General features: G+C 37.5%; 1 protein-coding gene across 11 annotated transcripts in view; it reads right to left on the reverse strand.

The window, feature by feature from the left end:
- NEK10 (NIMA related kinase 10) overlaps positions 1-17,571 on the reverse strand; it is a 265,539-nt gene that overhangs the window by 140,668 nt on the left and 107,300 nt on the right. For 10 of the 11 annotated variants that reach the window (XR_644237.3, XR_644238.3, XM_009201822.3 and 7 more), the window contains exon 23: positions 12,476-12,551. Coding sequence is in view for 9 of the 11 variants with exons in the window: in XM_009201822.3 (XP_009200086.1) it covers positions 12,476-12,551 (76 nt within the window). In the remaining 2 variants the exon portion in view is untranslated. Of the gene's footprint in view, positions 1-11,303; positions 11,480-12,475; positions 12,552-17,571 lie in introns of those variants that run through there. The other variant, XM_009201829.3, reaches the window with a different exon arrangement.

Raw genomic sequence — 17,571 nt, forward strand, 5'->3', positions numbered from 1 at the left:
ATAGAATACAGTACATTTATTATACAGAAAAGCAGAGCATCCACCTCAGCCCCAATGGCCTTTCCCTCGAGTTCTGCACTTCTGTGCTGGCAGGTCCCTGTTCTACCCCTACTTTCTATATTATCCTGGGGACTTGCTATGAGCCTGACGGAGACTCATTACAAGCATCATAGGGTTTTCTAACCCTTTACTCTTCTACACTTGACTGACACCATGGGTGTGTGTGTGTGTGTGTGTGTGTGTGTGTGTGCCCCCAAATTAAATTGAATTATTCTAGTGGTAAAGAACTAAGTCATCTGCTCCTGGGAAGTAAATGCTGGAATATCCACCTGAGGGACAGATGAAATGATGAACACACACATCTCTCCTTCCCTTTTCCTGGTTTCATTCCGCAGATATTTCCCCAAAAAAGCAGCACTTCCATTAAGTAACTGTCAGGCTGAGAGATATCCTGTGGCTTTACAATGCCAGGAGGAAAATTCTACGTCTTCCAGTGTCACAGCATAAAACTCAACCCAGCCAAACTACAGGTCCTGCCTTTCACCAAATATGCTGAGCCTATTCAGAATTGAACTGAAATATTTAATTTTCACAATTCAAAAAGACGCTCTGGAGATACACCAAGTTGGGAGGCACAGAGAAATAAAACACCTATTTTACAGAAGAATTAAAGGCTTTGAACATGCCCTAGCAGGGGTATGGCCCTATTCTACTAGTTGCCCAGTCCACCATTATGCTGGGCCAAGCCCTGAAGTTTCTTATTGTGTCTGTTATTAATTTATTGCTTGTTATCTCTTAATGTACTCTTTAATAAACAATGGAATCTCTTTAAATATTTCTCCTTTAAAGTGAGCACTATATTAAGCTTTCTTTGTACATGGATTGGAGGGACACTGCAGGAGGAAGAGGTTTCCTGCAATTTCTAGCATGGGCCCCGAGTAGGCAGTATAGGTACAGGACTAACCATTAGAGCCTATCCCAACCATAGCCCATTCTCCCTCTGCAACCCTGCAGCCTCAGCCTGGTGATCATTTTCCTGCAACCCTCTCAAAACAGAAACCAGAGCCCCTGTGTAGCCTGCACCCTCTGAAGGCCTCCTGCTTGTGCAGTTCTTGGACTCGCCCCCTCTTCTCCCCTCCCTGTGGCCCTCAAACTCTAAGAGCACCTGCGGCAGCTGGACTCCCACTATGTGCCCACACCACAAATGCTGATGCCTTGCTCCCTCACCTGCACTTCAGAGAGTTGCTCCTAGCTTGCTCAGCAGCTCCAGGACAGCTGCAGCCTGGACCACCCAGCCAACTTCTCTGCTGTCTGTTGGGCTACCACACCTTTTCCAATGAAATCTGAACCCCTTCCAAGTTTGTCCTTCCTTGGTACTGTCACTCAACCCTAAAGTACCAAATAGTTTTCTTACATCTTATAGTTACTCTTTTATCATAATCATTCTTCATATTAAACTTCCCCTGTTTAGCTCACTGCATCATTTCCATCTCCTAGTTGGATCCAGAATGCTATACTTCATTCTAAGGAGATGTGGGGCTAATGTGCCAACCGTTAGTGTTTAAAATAGACTATTTCTTTGTTTCATATGTCTTGATTCCTGAAGCCACTTGGGGGATTATTCTTCTTTTTTAAAGAAGTATGGTGCTACATTATTGAATATGGCCACAAATAATGTGCACCTCCTTCCATGTAGAGATAAACATATTTCACACATTTAGGCTGGCCCTTATGTGCTTCAACCAATAGAATATGGCAGAAGGGATGCTGAGTGACATCCAAGGGCAGCCCCGATTGGGCCTTGCAGTTCAGCTTTTACTTTCTTGGAATGTTACTCCACTACAGTCATGTAAATGAAAGGCCACCTGAAAAAGATCTCTAGCCAAGCATCAACAACAACTGCCTTATTAGTGAAGCCATCTTGGACCGTCCAGCCAAGCCAATAATTCAGCCAAATGCATCCACATGAGCTCAGGGGAACCAACAGAGGAATGACCAAGCAAACTTATATAAACCATTGTGGTTTTAAGCAACTAAATTTTGGGATGGATTGTTATGCATCCAATAGATAACTGAAATATACATCTTACCATCATCAAATGATTCTAATTTCTTATTCAATAAATTAATTTGTGTTAAATATATGAGGAAACTTATTTTGACCAGCCCCCTCCCACCCTCAGAAAAACATGTTAAAGTAAGACTATGTATTTCCTCCTGCATCTCTTTCCAATAGGAAATGGGAAATACTATACATAACGACTAGGTATTAAATGTTCAAAATGACAAACTACATAACTTAAATAAACATGGAGAAGGAAATCCAGTGTTTATGATTCACGTTTACTCATAAAAGTAAAGACTATAAAAGGTCAAGAGAAAAACAATATAGAGACTGAAGACAAGTGATTCTGAATTTCCAATTGATAAAAGAAGCAAGGACTTCCACTGACAGAATCAATCATCAGAGAGCTCTCTTTCCCGCGTTTTGTGATTCTGAGGAGTTCAGAACAAATCAGACTGAAAAGTGCATAATGTACAATGGCGCTATGTACCCATATTCGCCCTTTTTTATTATAACTTTTAGGTTCAGGTACATATGCAGGTTTGTCATACAGGTAAACTGCATGTCATGGGGGTTTGTTGCAGATTATTTTGTCACCCAGGTAGTAAGCATAATACTCAATAGGTATTTTTTTCTGATCCTCTCTCTCCTCCAACCTTTCATCCTCAAGTATATTTAGATTTTTTTAACTTTTTATTTTTAACTTTTGTAAATACATAGTAGGTGTATATGTTTATGGGGTTTATGAGATATTTTGACACAGGCATGCAATGAGTAATAATCACATCACAGTAAATGGGGTATCCATCACTTCAAGCATTGTGTTAAAACAATCTAATTATACTTTTAGTTATTGTAAAATGTACAATTAAATTTATTTTAACTATAGTCACCCTGTTGTGCTATCAAATACTAGTTCTTATTCACTAATTCTATTTTTCATACCCATTAACCATCCCAATCCCTCCAACCCCCGCCCACTGTCCTTCCTAGCCCCTGGTAACCATCCCTCTACATTCTTTCTCCATGAGTTCAATTACTTAATTTTTAGTCCCACAAATTTTTATTCCCACACAATTTTAGTTCCGTTTTTCACTTCTTTGGTTAAGTTAATTCCTAGGTATTTTACTTTATTTGTAGCTCTTGTAAATGATATTACTTTCTTGATTTCTTTTTCACATTGTGCACAGTTGGTGCATAGAAATGTTACTGCTTTTTGTATGTTGATTTTGTATCCTGCAGTTTTACTAAATTTGTTGATCAGTTCTAATAGTTTTTTGGTGGAGTCTTTACGTTTTTCCAAATATAAGATCAGGTTTTTCCAAATATAAGATCATATCATCTGCAAACAAGGATAACTTGACTTCTTCCTTTCCAATTTGGATGCCTTTTATTTATTTCTCTTATCTGACTGCTCTAGCTAGGACTTCCAGTGCTATTTTGAATAACAATGATGAAGGTTGGCATCTCTGTCATGTTCCAGATCTTCAAGAAGAGGTTTTCAATTTTTCCCCATTCAGTATGATACTAGCTGTGGGTCTGTTGTAAATGGCTTTTATTATGTTGAGGTATCTTATTTTTGTACCCAGGTTTTTTAGGGTTTTTCATCATGAAGGGATGTTGAATTGTATCAAATGCTTTGTCAGCATCAATTGAAATGATCATATAGTTGTTGCCCTCCATTCTGTTGATATAAAGTATTACATTGATTGATTTACATATCCCTGCATATCTGGGATAAATCCCACTCGATCATGAGGAATAATCATTTTAATATGTTGTTGGATTTGGTTTGCTAGTATTTTGTTGATTTTATTTATTTATTTAGAGACAGAGTCTCACTCTGTCATGCAAACTGGAGTGCAGTGGCGCAATCTCAGCTCACTGCAACCTCCACCTCCTGGACTAAATTAATCCTCCTGCCTCAGCCTTCCAAGTAGCTGGGACTACATGTGCACACCACCTTGCCTGGCTAATATTTTGCATTGTTAGTAGAGACAAGGTTTCACCATGTTGCTCAGGCTGGTCTTAAACTCCTGCACTCAAGCAATATTGGCCTGCAGTTTTCTTTTAATTTTTTTCTTTCCTTCTTTCTTTCTTTCTTTCTTTCTCTTTCTTTCTTTCCTTCTTTCTTTCTTTCTCTTTCTTTCTTTCCTTCTTTCCTTCTCTCTCTCTCTCTCTTCCTTCCTTCCTTCCTGGTCCTGTCCTTCCTGTCTGGTTTTTGTATCAGGGTAATACTGGCCTCACAGTGTAAGTTTGGAAGTATACCCTTTTCCTCCATTTTTTGCAATAGTGTGTATAGGATTGGTATTCGTTTTTCTTTAAATATCTGGTAGCATTCAGCAGTGAAGGCATTTGGGTCCCAGGCTTTTCTTTACTAGGAGACTTTTCATTACAGCTTCTATCTTGTTACTTGTTATTGGTCTGTTCAGGTTTTGAGTTTCTTCATGGTTCCATCTTGGTAGGTTGTATGTGTCTACTAATTTACTCACTTCTTCTAGATTTTCCAATTTATTGGCACATAGTTGTTCAAAGTAGCCACTAATGATTCTTTGAATGTCTGCAGTATCCATTGTAATGTCTCCTTTTTCATCCCTAATTTTATGTGGGTCTTCTCCCTTTTTTTCTTCATCTCTCTAAAGGTTTGTCAATTGTTTAACTTTTCCAAAAAACAACTTTTCATTTTGTTGATCTTTTGTATTGTTTTCTTCATTTTCATTGCTTTTATATCTGTTGTTTATTATTTCTTTTCTTCTACTAATTTTGGGTTTGGCTTGCTTTTGCTTTTCTAGTTCTCTCAGATGCATTATTAGGCTATTTATTTGAAGTTTTTCTTCTTTTTGGTTTAGGCACTTATAGCTACAAACTTCCCTCTTGGTACTACTTTCACTGTATCCCATAGGTTTTGGTATGTTGTGTTTCCATTATTATTTGTTTCAAAATTTTTTTCAATTTACTTCTTATCTCTTCATTGACTCACTGGTCAATCTGGAGCATACTGTATAATTTCTATGCATTTGTATAGTATCCAATATTCCTCTTGTCACTGATTTCTAGTTTTATTCTATTATGGTCAGAGAAGATGCTTGATATTATTTCAAAATTTTTTGAATGCTTTAAGACTTGTTTTGTGACCTAACATGTGGTTTATCCTTGAGAATAATTCATGTGCTGAGAAGAATGTGTATTCTGCAGCCATTGGATGAGATATTCTATAAATATACATTAGGTCCATTTGGTCTATAGTGCAGATTAAGTCCAATGATCCTTCATTGATTTTTTGTCTGGGAGATCTGTCCAATGCTATGGGTATTGAAGTCTCCAGTTATTATTGTTAATATGGTTTGGCTGTGCCCCACCCAAAATCTGAATTGTAATCCCTATAATCCCCACATGTCAAGGGAGAGACTAGGTGGAGGTCATTGAATCATGGGGGTGGTTTCCCCCAAGCTGTTCTTACGATAGTGAGTTCTCCTGAGATCGGTTTTGTGTTTGGTAGTTCCTCCTGCATTCATTCTCCTTCCTGCTGCCTTGTAAAGAAGGAGACTTGCTTCCCCTTTGTCTTCCACCATGTTTGTAAGTTTCCTGAGGGCTCCCCAGACATGCTGAACTGTAAATCAATTAAACCTCTTTCCTTTACAAGTTACCCAGTCTCGGGTAGTTCTTCATAGCGTGTGAAAACAGACTAATATAATTATATTGTTGTCCATCTCTCTTTCACTCTAATAATATTTCTTTTATATATCTGGGTGCTCCAGTATTGGGTGCATATATATTTACAATTGTTATATCCTCTTGCTGAATTGATTCCTTTATCATTATATAACGACTTTCTTTGTCTCTTCTTATAGTTTTTGTCTTGAAATATATTTTTTTCTGATATAAGTATAGCTACGTCTGCTCTTTTTTGGTTTCCATTGGCATGGAATATCTTTTTCCTTCTCTTTATTTTCAGTCTATGTGTCTTTAGAGGTGAGATGCATTTTTAATAGGCAACAGATCATTGTGTCTTATTTTTTTGTCCACTCTGCCACTCTGTCTTTTGATTGGAGAGTTTAGCCCATTTACATTCAATGTTATTATTGATAAGTAAGAACTTATTCCTGCCATTTTGTCATTTATGTTTTCTGGTTGTTTTGTGTTATTCTCATTCTTCTTTCCTATCTTCCTTTTAGTGAAGGTTATTTTCTCTTATAGTATGATTTAATTTATTACTTTTTACTTTTTGTGTATCTGTTGTATGTTTTTTGATTTGAGGTTACCATGAAACTTGCAAATACTATGTTGTAACCCATTATTTTAAACTGATGATACTGATTGCATAAACAAACAGGAAAAGAGAAAACATAAAAACTCTACACTTTGATTTTGTCCCCTCACTTTTAACTTCTTATTATTTTTCTTTATATCTTATTGTGCTATAAGATATAACAACTTGAAAAGTTGTTGTAGTTATTATTTTTTATTGATTCATCTTTTAGTCTTACTTAAGGTAAGAGTAGTTTATATATCACAATTGTAGTATTATAATATTCTTTGTTCTTCTGTGTATTTACTATTACCGGTGAGTTTTGTATGTTCAGATGATTTCTTATTCCTCATTAATGCCCTTTCATTTCTGATTGAAGAACCCCCTTTAGCATTTCTTGTAGGACAGGTCTGATGTTGATGAAATCCCTTAGCTTTTGTTTGTCTGGAAAAGTCTTTATTTCTCCTTCATGTTTGAAAGATATTTTCACCAGATACACTATTCTGGGGTAAATTTTTTTCCTTTAGCACTTTCAATATGTCATGCCACTGTCTTCTGGCCTGTAAGGCTTCCACTGAAAAGTCTGCTGCCAGATGTACTGAGCTCCACTGCATGTTATTTGTTTCTTTTCTCTTGCTGCTAGTGAGATCCTTTCTTTATCCCTGACCTTTGGGAGTTTGATTATTGAATACCTTGAGGTAGTCTTCTTTAGGTTAAATCTGCCTAGTGTTCTATAACCTCCTATATATGCACAATATAATCTATACATTTAAACGAGTACTATCCTTTCAAACTTTAGACTAACAGGACATAACAATCACTATTATCTAGTGAGTGCTTACCATATGCCAGCCAGGCACTGTTCCCAGCACCAGACATATATAACCTCATTTAATCTCACAACAATCCTAGGACATGGGCACTATTATTATCCCCAGGTTGCAGATGAGGAAACTAAGGCACAGAAAAATTCAATCATTTAAAACTCTCAATAGCAGATCTAGAATTTAAACCCAGGTCATCTGATTCTGGAGCTTGTGCTCTTAATAATGACCTTATTCTGTCAATACTATGGTCTGTTTCCAATTATGCTTTTTTTTTTTTTTTTTTTTGAAAATCCTTTGATATGGTCTTATTCCAATTATGCTTATTTTTGAAAATCCCTGCCCAAATCTCACATTGTTATCCCCAGTGTTGAAGGTGGGGCCTAGTAGAAAGTGGTTGGATCCTGGGGGCGGATTTCTCCTGAATGGTTTAATACCATCCCCTTAGTGCTGTTGTTCTGACAGTGAGTGGGTTCTCATGAGATCTGGTTGTTTAAAAGTGTGTGGCACTTCCTCACTTCCTCTCTCCTGCTCCTGCTCTGACCATGTGATGTGCCTGCTCCCCCTTCACCTTCCACCATGAATGTAAGTTTCCTGGGGCCTCCCCAGAAGACAAGAAGATACCAGCATCATGCTTCCTGTGCAGCCTGCAGAACCATGAGCCAGTTAAACCTCTTTTCTTTATAAATTACCCAGTCTCAGGTATTTCTTTATAGCAATCCAAGAATGACCTAATACATCTTTTTTTGAAACTTCCCTCAGGGCCACTTTATTGGTCACTGAAGAATACATATTTCTATAATATATAATCTTTCCACATTTTATTATGTTAAAACATTAACATCCTACTTGATCTCATTTACTCACTGTTCTAGTAATCGTGTAATATATAAAGATAAAATAGCAAAGAGAAAAACATAAAATAAAATAGACCCTGCCATCAAGGTACTTACTATCTCAAATGAAAAGCCTTCAGGCTTTATTAGGGTAAAAACCAGAAAAGTTCAAAGAAATATTAGAACCCAATAAAAATATACACTAATTTTTATCATATTAATATGAAAAAAAGATTTTCACTTCAATGATTCAAAGTATTTCTTAAGATTCTGCTAGTCGACTCCTCTAGGTCCTGGGGAAACAGTGGTGAACAAAGGAGACATAAGTCCTATGCTCATAGAGCTTGTGTGTAGTGGAGAGACACACTATAAGCCAATTCAAGTACAATATAAGGTCACATAGAGGCAAGGGCTATGAAAATGTAAAGCGGGATACAGCGATAGAATCTGAAGGGAGGTTGCTGTTTGGGGCAAGTGACCATGGAAATCCTCTCTACATAAGTGGCATTTAAGCAAAGAGCAGAATGAAGTAAAGAAGTAAGTTCTGCAGCCGTCTCTGAAGGAAGAGCATTCCAAGGAGGAGCATTTGGAGATCTGAAGGAACAGCAAGAAGGAAAAGGATTGGGAATTTAAAGTGTGTTACAACAAAAAGAAACAATTTTCTTTGTAATATGTTATTTCCAGTAATGTTTATAATCATGCAAGTACTGGATCATTCATGTAGCAAATATTACCTGTGAGTTTTAAAGTACCAGACTTAGGACTGTTGGGGATTGTAATGAACAAAATCATCATTGCTTGTCACAAAATCAACAAAAAGTTCAACTGTGTGAAGGAAAAGTACACGGAGTGTGTAGATCAGAGGAAATACACCTTGTCTAAGGGGGTTCAGCTGAAGGCAGGTAAGAATTAACCAGATGACAAGTGGAAAAGAGTATTCCAGGCAAAGGGAGCTGCATGTGCAAAGGTCCTGTGGCCAGAGGGAGCCCAGATGAAACAGCTAGGAATTGTTAAAGTTTGGTTTGTGGTAAAGGGAAGAACTTGGCAGAGGCCAGAGAATGCAAGGTTGTCTACTTGTGGCCATAGTGAGGGTTTGGTCTTTGCATGAGCAGCTGAAAGTCACTTAAGTGTTTTAAGTCACTTAAAACTCTCAAAATTTTGAGTGTATTATAGCTTTCTTAAGAATTCTATCAACTTTATGTATCAAAAAATAAAAATATATACGTTTTAATTTAAGAAGTGCAGTTAGTAGACATGCTTCACTTTGTCTCTACTTAACCAGGTTTACCTACAGGTTTATTTTGATGCATCCAATTTAAACTTCATGAACTTCTCTTCTAATTATCTAGTGTCATAATATGAATGAGATTATACGAAGCAATAGGGTAATAATTCCCATTCCAGGAATAGTTGAAGTTTTCCATTTTTATTGGAAAACTTTTATTGTATTTTATACATCATACTAGCTTCATAAATCCCATATATGTTCTGTGAAGAACTAGCTGAAAATGCTTCCCAGAGCCTCAAACTCTATACTGTTCTCAGAAAATGAAGTTGAAGATGGTGTGTAATTTTCTTCTCTGGAATTGGAGGAAGACATAGAGATAAAAAATGGAAACAAGTAGCATATTTGAAGATTTTTTTTTCCTTGAGAAGGATAACAAAGACCTGTCTAATAATGAATCACATCAGATCAATGAAAAGAACCTTTACTGACCTTCTGTTCCAGTACAATTGGTCCAGCAATGTGCCTACAAACCCTTTATCTACCAGCTGAATACAGAATAAAGAATGCTCTGAGATACTTCCTACAAGAGTTGACAAAGAGACCTTTCTTCCTTTCAATAAGTTAATATCTGAGGAAGTAAACACAAATGGAAAGGGCAAAATGACATGGGGACATCAAACTCTGGGGACCCCGCAGGGAAGGGAAAGGGGTGCCTAGGCATCTCTATGGCATCCAAATGTCCACATCCCAGGTCCACATTTACAGGCTCAGACAAGCTCAGAAAACTTACATGAAAGTAAGAAGTACAGAATTACAAAAAAATTCTAGAATGTCTGGACCCTAGCCAGACTCCCACTCACATTTCCAGTACAAGTCTATGGCATCATACCTCAAGCCATGCCCCTCCAGCTCTCTGCCTGGAGTGCCCCTAGCCCATGCCCTGGCATGCCATAAGCACCTGGGCACAAGCTTCCCAGAGCAGCCCTCAGTCAGATGCTGAGGGCTCCCCCTTGTGATTGGAAAAAAAAATACTCCAACCTCTCATCTGGCACACAGGGCAACTCTAAAACATCCTGTACACCAAGGCAGTCCAACCCCCGGCCCACGGACTGCATGTGGCCCAACACAAACGCATAAATCTTTCCTAAAACACTTCAGTTTTTTCCATTTTTAAAAGCTCATAAAAGCCATCTTTAGTGTCAGTGTATTTTGCATGTGGTCCAAGACAATTTTTCCTCCTCCAATGTGGCCCAGAGAAGCCAAAAGATTGGACACCCCTGCTCTATACTATATCCCAGATAATACTCTATGAACCTAATTATTAATGTTCACTGTACTGGCTGCTTTCCCTCCAAATCTCACTTCACCACTCTCCTAATAGTGTTTCCTGGGACCTCCTCCCAAATAAACTATTTCACTCAAATTCTTGTCTCAGATTCTGCTTTTGGAGAATCCCAAACTAAGAAAGAAACACAATATGATGTAGGACTGAGTTCTTTTAACTCCATACTCAGCTAAGGACATCAAAAACTAGCAAGAAAGATGGTTTGTGAACCCAAATTCATAGTAAAACCCATCAGACAGGGGGCATTTCTAATAACTTGGAGAGATGAGAGAAGGGAGTAGAAAGAAATTTTTAAAGTAATTTAAAAGAATAGGAGGTTGACAGAAAGATAAATGGTGGTAAGATATACTGTACATGTTATTAAAACAATTATAGTACACATACATGAAATAATAGTTTATCTATATGAGTAGGTTCAGCTTACAAACTCTTCAGTTAATTTAAAAATTAAATGAAAATGTGAAGCCATGTTTGGGCTAATACGGCAAAAAAGTTGTCATGTTTTGGATTTCTTTCTACATATTCTATGGATTCTCTCTCTATCTTTCTCTTACACACACACATGCACACACAAACACACACACACACACAGTTGATACTATCATATAAGCAATTCTAAACTTAATTCAAAGTCTCAGGAATAAAAATATGCTCTCACCAAGTATGACCAGCAGAAATTTAAGTTTGTGTGTTAATTGTTCTGCAATTTGACTGACAATCAAATCTGTTCAGAAATATATGATTACTTGACACTTCTATGATCAAATTTTTATTGTTTATTTTATAAAAACAGTACACAGTGAAACAAAAGAAAATTATTCTTCTGTCAGCAAGTAACGAGTAGGTCAGACTCACTGTTAAGAGGTTAAGTAGACATCATATAAGCTTACAGCTTAGAAGGTACTTATTAGCTTGCCACAGTTTCTTTGCATCTTCTCATGAAACCAGTTTCAAGAATAAAGATGTAAAACATTTCCAGTAAGATAAAATGAAAAGTCACCCTCTTAAAACATTATTCTGAACACTTCTGCATGAAAGGACTTTGTAAAATAGTGATTTTTAGACAATTTCTACTCTTCCTCAAGAAGAGTCGTGTTTAATTCCCCAGGACACAATTGTACAACTATAGGCTAGATTTTAAAAGAATGATTGTGTCTTGATTGCTTGACCTGTTGAATCAGATTCCAGAATATTTCCCTGAAATCTGCTTTTCTACACACTACCATAACTATTTGCTAATTTCAACAGATTCAGACAAATGACATGTGATCAGCAAAAGAAGATTCTTACTTCATAATAATTAGTGGCTTGCAAAGGAACCTCAAAGTATGTCAAAGAATTTAAAAGTGTCTCCATTTATCAAAAAATAAACACTCATTTATCCAAGAAGCAACTTACTTTGTAAACATATGTCTAAGTACACATGTCATTATTTATTCATTCATGCAGTAAAGTTAATCGGTGCCTATTATTTGCCAGATACTAGGATAGGTATTAGGGTACAAAAATCCTTGCCCTGCACTTGAATGTTTATAGGTAGAAAAGAGAAAAAGAGTCATACATACAAGTGAGTACAATAAAATGTTCCAAATATGTTGGGTAGCATATCTATTACTTCATTCTCAGTTTCATTCAACAACTATTGCACACCTACTATATGCCAAGGATCATTTCAATTTACAATTTATAAAAGGAATCCCCACGAGGGGCAGTGATACCTTAGAAGAAAGATTATTTTTGTGGTGGTTGTTTTAAGCATACATAATGATCCACAATTCTAGTAATGTGTATTACCTAGATAATTGAAAAAAACTTATAAAATAAGCTTTCTTTCCTGAAATCCTCTTTCCTTTGCAAGTCAATAATAGAAATGAAAGCCCAAATCAGTTAAGTATGATGTTCGAGAGCCATAAAATAATTGTCCTTACCAAGAATACAGGATTGTTCCAACAACAGACGTGAGTTTACTGTTTTCTTGTTTTTGCTTTGCCAGGCCAAAGTCAGCTACAATTCACAAAACAATATAATATGTTACCATATTTTCCCAGAGTGAGCATTGTTCCTTAGCATTTGACAATCTACACAATAACTACTACACTTCATAACCAAAGGCTTTTCTTTTCTTACCCTCTGTCAAAATGCCCAGTGTGCCAATCTTCCATGTAATTCCCAGTCTTAATTAATGGCATACATACACTATGTCATTTTGCTATATATTTTGATATAATGAGGTTTATCATTTAAAAAACCATAAAATAAGTTTTGCTGACTGAAACATAGGACAAAGTACTTATTGAAACTGTGATTCCATTTTTTAGGTTATCCTTTATAATTTTTAAATAAACAGAATGAATCTAACATTTGGCATACAGCAGTCATGACCTCGTCAGGCTAAAAGAAAAGATACACCCGAATAAATATCATAAAGGCCTGAAAACCTAAAATTAACTGGCATCAACGTGTACCAATCACAGTACAAGTATGTTCAAAATAATCCCAAAATATTTATATATCAACAAAATATTCTGATTCTTATCACAGAACACCAAATATCTATATTTAATATTAGCACAACCTTGTACTTTTCATAGTATCTTCAGGTACTTGTCTTTTTTTTGTGTGTTTTTCCTTTTTTTTTTTTTTGAGACAGAATCTCGCTCTGTCACCCAGGCTGAAATACAGTGGTATGATCTTGGCTCACTGCAACATCTGCCTCCCAGGTTCAAGCGATTCTCGTGCCTCAGCCTCCCAAGTAGCTGGGATTACAGGCACGTGACACCATGCCCGGCTAATTTTTGTAGCTTTAGTAGAGATGGGGTTTCACCACATTGGCCAGGCTGGTCTTGAACTCTTGACCTTATAATCCACCTGCCTCGGCCTCCAAAGTTCTGGGATTACAGGCGTGAGCCACCGTGTCCAGCCTGTCTTTTATAAACCACTCAACAACTTAGGTCAAAGTGATCAAAACAGATATTTTACCTATCCTTTTGCTACAGATTCACTAATATTACAAGAGACTTAATTACCAGGATTGCACAAAAAGACAATGCAGAACCAGGACAAGAATTCAAGTTGCTTTTCCTAATAAGCTTTGATATTCTCAATATGATGTTGTAAAGTGCGGCAAATGCTCATGGAGTTTCACTGGAACAAACTTCAATGCAATATTTGATTATATGTACTAAAATATCTTTCAGGTAGAAAATATTCCAAAGTAGTTTCATTTCAAAATAATAAAAATTCACATTATTAATAATAATACACGTTTACTAAACAACAAGTCTATACTAGCACAAATTCAGCCACTTTCATGAATTGCCTCGTTTAACACGCATAGCACTCTGAAAGATAAGTATTATCATTAGTATAGCTTAGTGCTTAAAAGCCAGGACTCAGGAACTGGACAGCCTCAATCTGAATACTGACTCTATTATGCACAACCTGAGTAACCCTGGGCAAGTTATTTAATCTTGCTTTCCAATAGCTTTCTTTTTTCTTTTTTTTTGAGACGGAGTCTTGCTCTGTCGCCCAGGCTAGAGTGCAGTGGCGCAATCTCGGCTCACTGCAAGCTCCGCCTCCTGGGTTCACACCATTCTCCTGCCTCAGCCTCCGGAGTAGCTGGGACTACAGGTGCCTGCCACCATACCCGGCTGTTTTTTTTGTTTTTTTTGTTTTTTTGTATTTTTAGTAGAGACGGGGTTTCACGGTATTAGCCAGGATGGTCTCTATCTCCCGACCTCATGTTCCACCCACCTCGGCCTCCCAAAATGCTGGGATTACAGGCGTGAGCCACCATGCCTGGCCTCCAATAGCTTTCTTATCTGTAAAATAAGGATTATAATAATATAGTACTGATATATACTGTAAACAGAATAGTATGATAGTAAAATTTAAATAATTTAATATATGTAAATTTCATGCATGTATTACATATAAATACATGTAGTAGAGTACTGAACAACTGATGTATATTATTATTCAATTATCACAATTACCCATTTTATAGATGAGGAAACAGGCTCAGAGAGAATGTGTGACTTGCCCAATGTCTCACAGGGAGAAATTAACAAAGTCAGATACTAATCTGGGGTTGCTTGATTCTAAAGCCCCAAATCTCACCAAGACACAATACTACCAATATAGAAAAAGAAGGACCAGATCAATTCAATGATAAACTCAACCAAACATTTAAGAAATATATACCAATTCTACACAGACTCTACCAGAAAATAGAAGACGGAATACTTCCCAAATCACTTCATAAAGCCAGCATTACATCATTCTAAAACCAGACAAAGACATGACAAGAAAAGAAAACTAAAGAATAAAAGCCTCATGAACACAGACACAAAAATTATCAACAAAATATAAGTAAATCAAATCCAATGACATATAAAAAGTATTATACATAATGACCAAGTGGGGTTTATGCCAGAAATACAAGGCTAAATTGAAATTTAAAAATCCATCAATGTGATTTCAATAGAAGCCCGAATGCCAGCAGTATGCAATATATCCATGTAACAAACATGCACATGTAGCCCCTGAATTAAACTAATTTCCAAATAAAAATTCATCAACTGGGCATGGTGGCTCACACCTGTAATCCCAGCACTTTGGGAGGCCAAGGTGGGTGGAGCAACTGAGGTCAGGAGTTTGAGACCAGCCTGGCCAACATGGTGAAACCCCATCTCTACTAAAAATACAAAAAAATTATCTGGATATGGTGGTGGGTGCCTGTAATCCCAGTTACTCAGGAGGCTGAGACAGGAGAATCATTTGAATCTGGGAGGCACAGCTTGCAGTGAGCTGACATCGCACCATTGCACTCCAGCCTGGGCAACATGAGCAAAAATCAGTCTCAATAAATAAATAAATAAATAATAATTTTAAAAAATCATCAGTGTCATTCACCAGATCAGTACATTAAAGAAGAAAAACCAGTCTGGGTTCCAAGATGGCCAAATAGGAACAGCTCCAGTCTACAGCTCCCAGTGTGAGCGATGCAGAAGACAGGTGATTTCTGCATTTCCAATTGAGTTTTGAAGAGAGCAGTGGTTCTCCCAGCACAGAGTTTGAGATCTGAGAATGGACAGACTGCCTCCTCAAGTGGGTCCCTGACCCGTGAGTAGCCTCCCTACCGGGAGGCACCCCCCAGTAAGGGCAGACTGACACCTCACATGGCTGGGTATCCCTCTGAGATGAAGCTTCCAGAGGAATGATCAGGCAGCAACATTTGCTGTTCAGCAATATTCGCTGTTCTGCAGCCTCCACTGCTGATACCCAGGCAAACAGTGTCTGGAGTGGACCTCCAGCAAACTCCAACAGACCTGCAGCTGAGAGGTCCTGACTGTTAGAAGGAAAACTAACAAACAGAAAGGACCTCCACACCAAAACCCCATCTGTACATCACCATCATCTAAGACTAAAGGTAGATAAAACAACAAAGATGGGGAAAAACAGAGCAAAAAAGCTGAAAATTCTAAAAATCAGAGTGCCTCTCCCCCTCCAAAGGAATACAGCTCCTCGCCAGCAATGGAACAAAGCTGGATGGAGAATGACTTTGACAAGTTGAGAGAAGGCTTCAGACGATCAAACTTCTCTGAGCTAAAGGAGGAAGTTCGAACCCATCACAAAGAAGCTAAAAACCTTGAAAAAAGATTAGACGAATGGCTAACTAGAATAAGCAGTGTAGAGAAGTCCTTAAATGACCTGATGGAGCTGAAAACCATGGCACAAGAACTACATGATGAATGCACAAGCTTCAGTAACCAATTCGATCAACTGGAAGAAAGCATATCAGTGATTGAAGATCAAATGAATGAAATGAAGCAAGAACAGAAGTTTAGAGAAAAAAGACTAAGAAGAAATGAGCAAAGCCTCCAAGAAATATGGGACTATGTAAAAAGACCAAATCTATGTCTGACTGGTGTACCTGAAAGTGACGGGGAGCATGGAACCAAGTTGGAAAACACTCTGCAGGATATTATCCAGGAGAACTTCCCTAACCTAGCAAGGCAGGCCAACATTCAAATTCAAGAAATAAAGAGAACACCACAAAGATACTCCTCGAGAAGAGCAACTCCAAGACACATAATTGTCAGATTCACCAAAGTTGAAATGAAGGAAAAAATGTTAAGGGCAGCCAGAGAGAAAGGTCAGGTTACCCACAAAGGGAAGCCCATCAGACTAACAGCAGATCTCTCGGCAGAAACTCTACAAGCCAGAAGAGAATGGGAGCCAATATTCAACATTCTTAAAGAAAATAATTTTCAACACAGAATTTCATATCCAGCCAAACTAAGTTTCATAAGTGAAGGAGAAATAAAATTCTTTACAGACAAGCAAATGCTGAGAGATTTTGTCACCACCAGGCCTGCCCTACAAGAGCTCCTGAAGGAAGCACTAAACATAGAAAAGAACAACCGGTACCAGCCACTGCAAAAACATGCCAAAATATAAAGACCATCAATGCTAAGAAGAAACTGGATTGACTAATGAGCAAAATAACCAGATAACATCATAATGACAGGATCAAATTCACACATAACAATATTAACCTTAAATGTAAATGAGGGTAAATGCTCCAATTAAAAGACACAGACTGGCAAAAAGAGTCAAGACCCATCAGTGTGCTGTATTCAGGAGACCCATTTCACATGCAGAGACACACATAGGCTCAAAATAAAGGGATGGAGGAAGATCTACCAAGCAAATGGAAAACAAAAAAAAGGCAGGAGTTGCAATCCTAGTCTCTGATAAAACAGACTTTAAACCAACAAAGATCAAAAGAGACAAAGAAGGCCATTACATAATGGTAAAGGGATCAATTCAACCAGAAGAGCTAACTATCCTAAATATATATACACCCAACACAGGATCACCCAGATTCATAAAGCAAGTCCTTAGAGACTTACAAAGAGACTTAGAATCCCACAAAATAATAATGGAAGACTTTAACACCCCACTGTCAACATTAGACAGATCAACAAGACAGAAAGTTAACAAGGATATCCAGGAATTG

The sequence above is a fragment of the Papio anubis genome, chromosome 2 (assembly GCF_008728515.1).
Source record: "Papio anubis isolate 15944 chromosome 2, Panubis1.0, whole genome shotgun sequence".
Classification (NCBI taxonomy): Eukaryota; Metazoa; Chordata; class Mammalia; order Primates; family Cercopithecidae; genus Papio; species Papio anubis.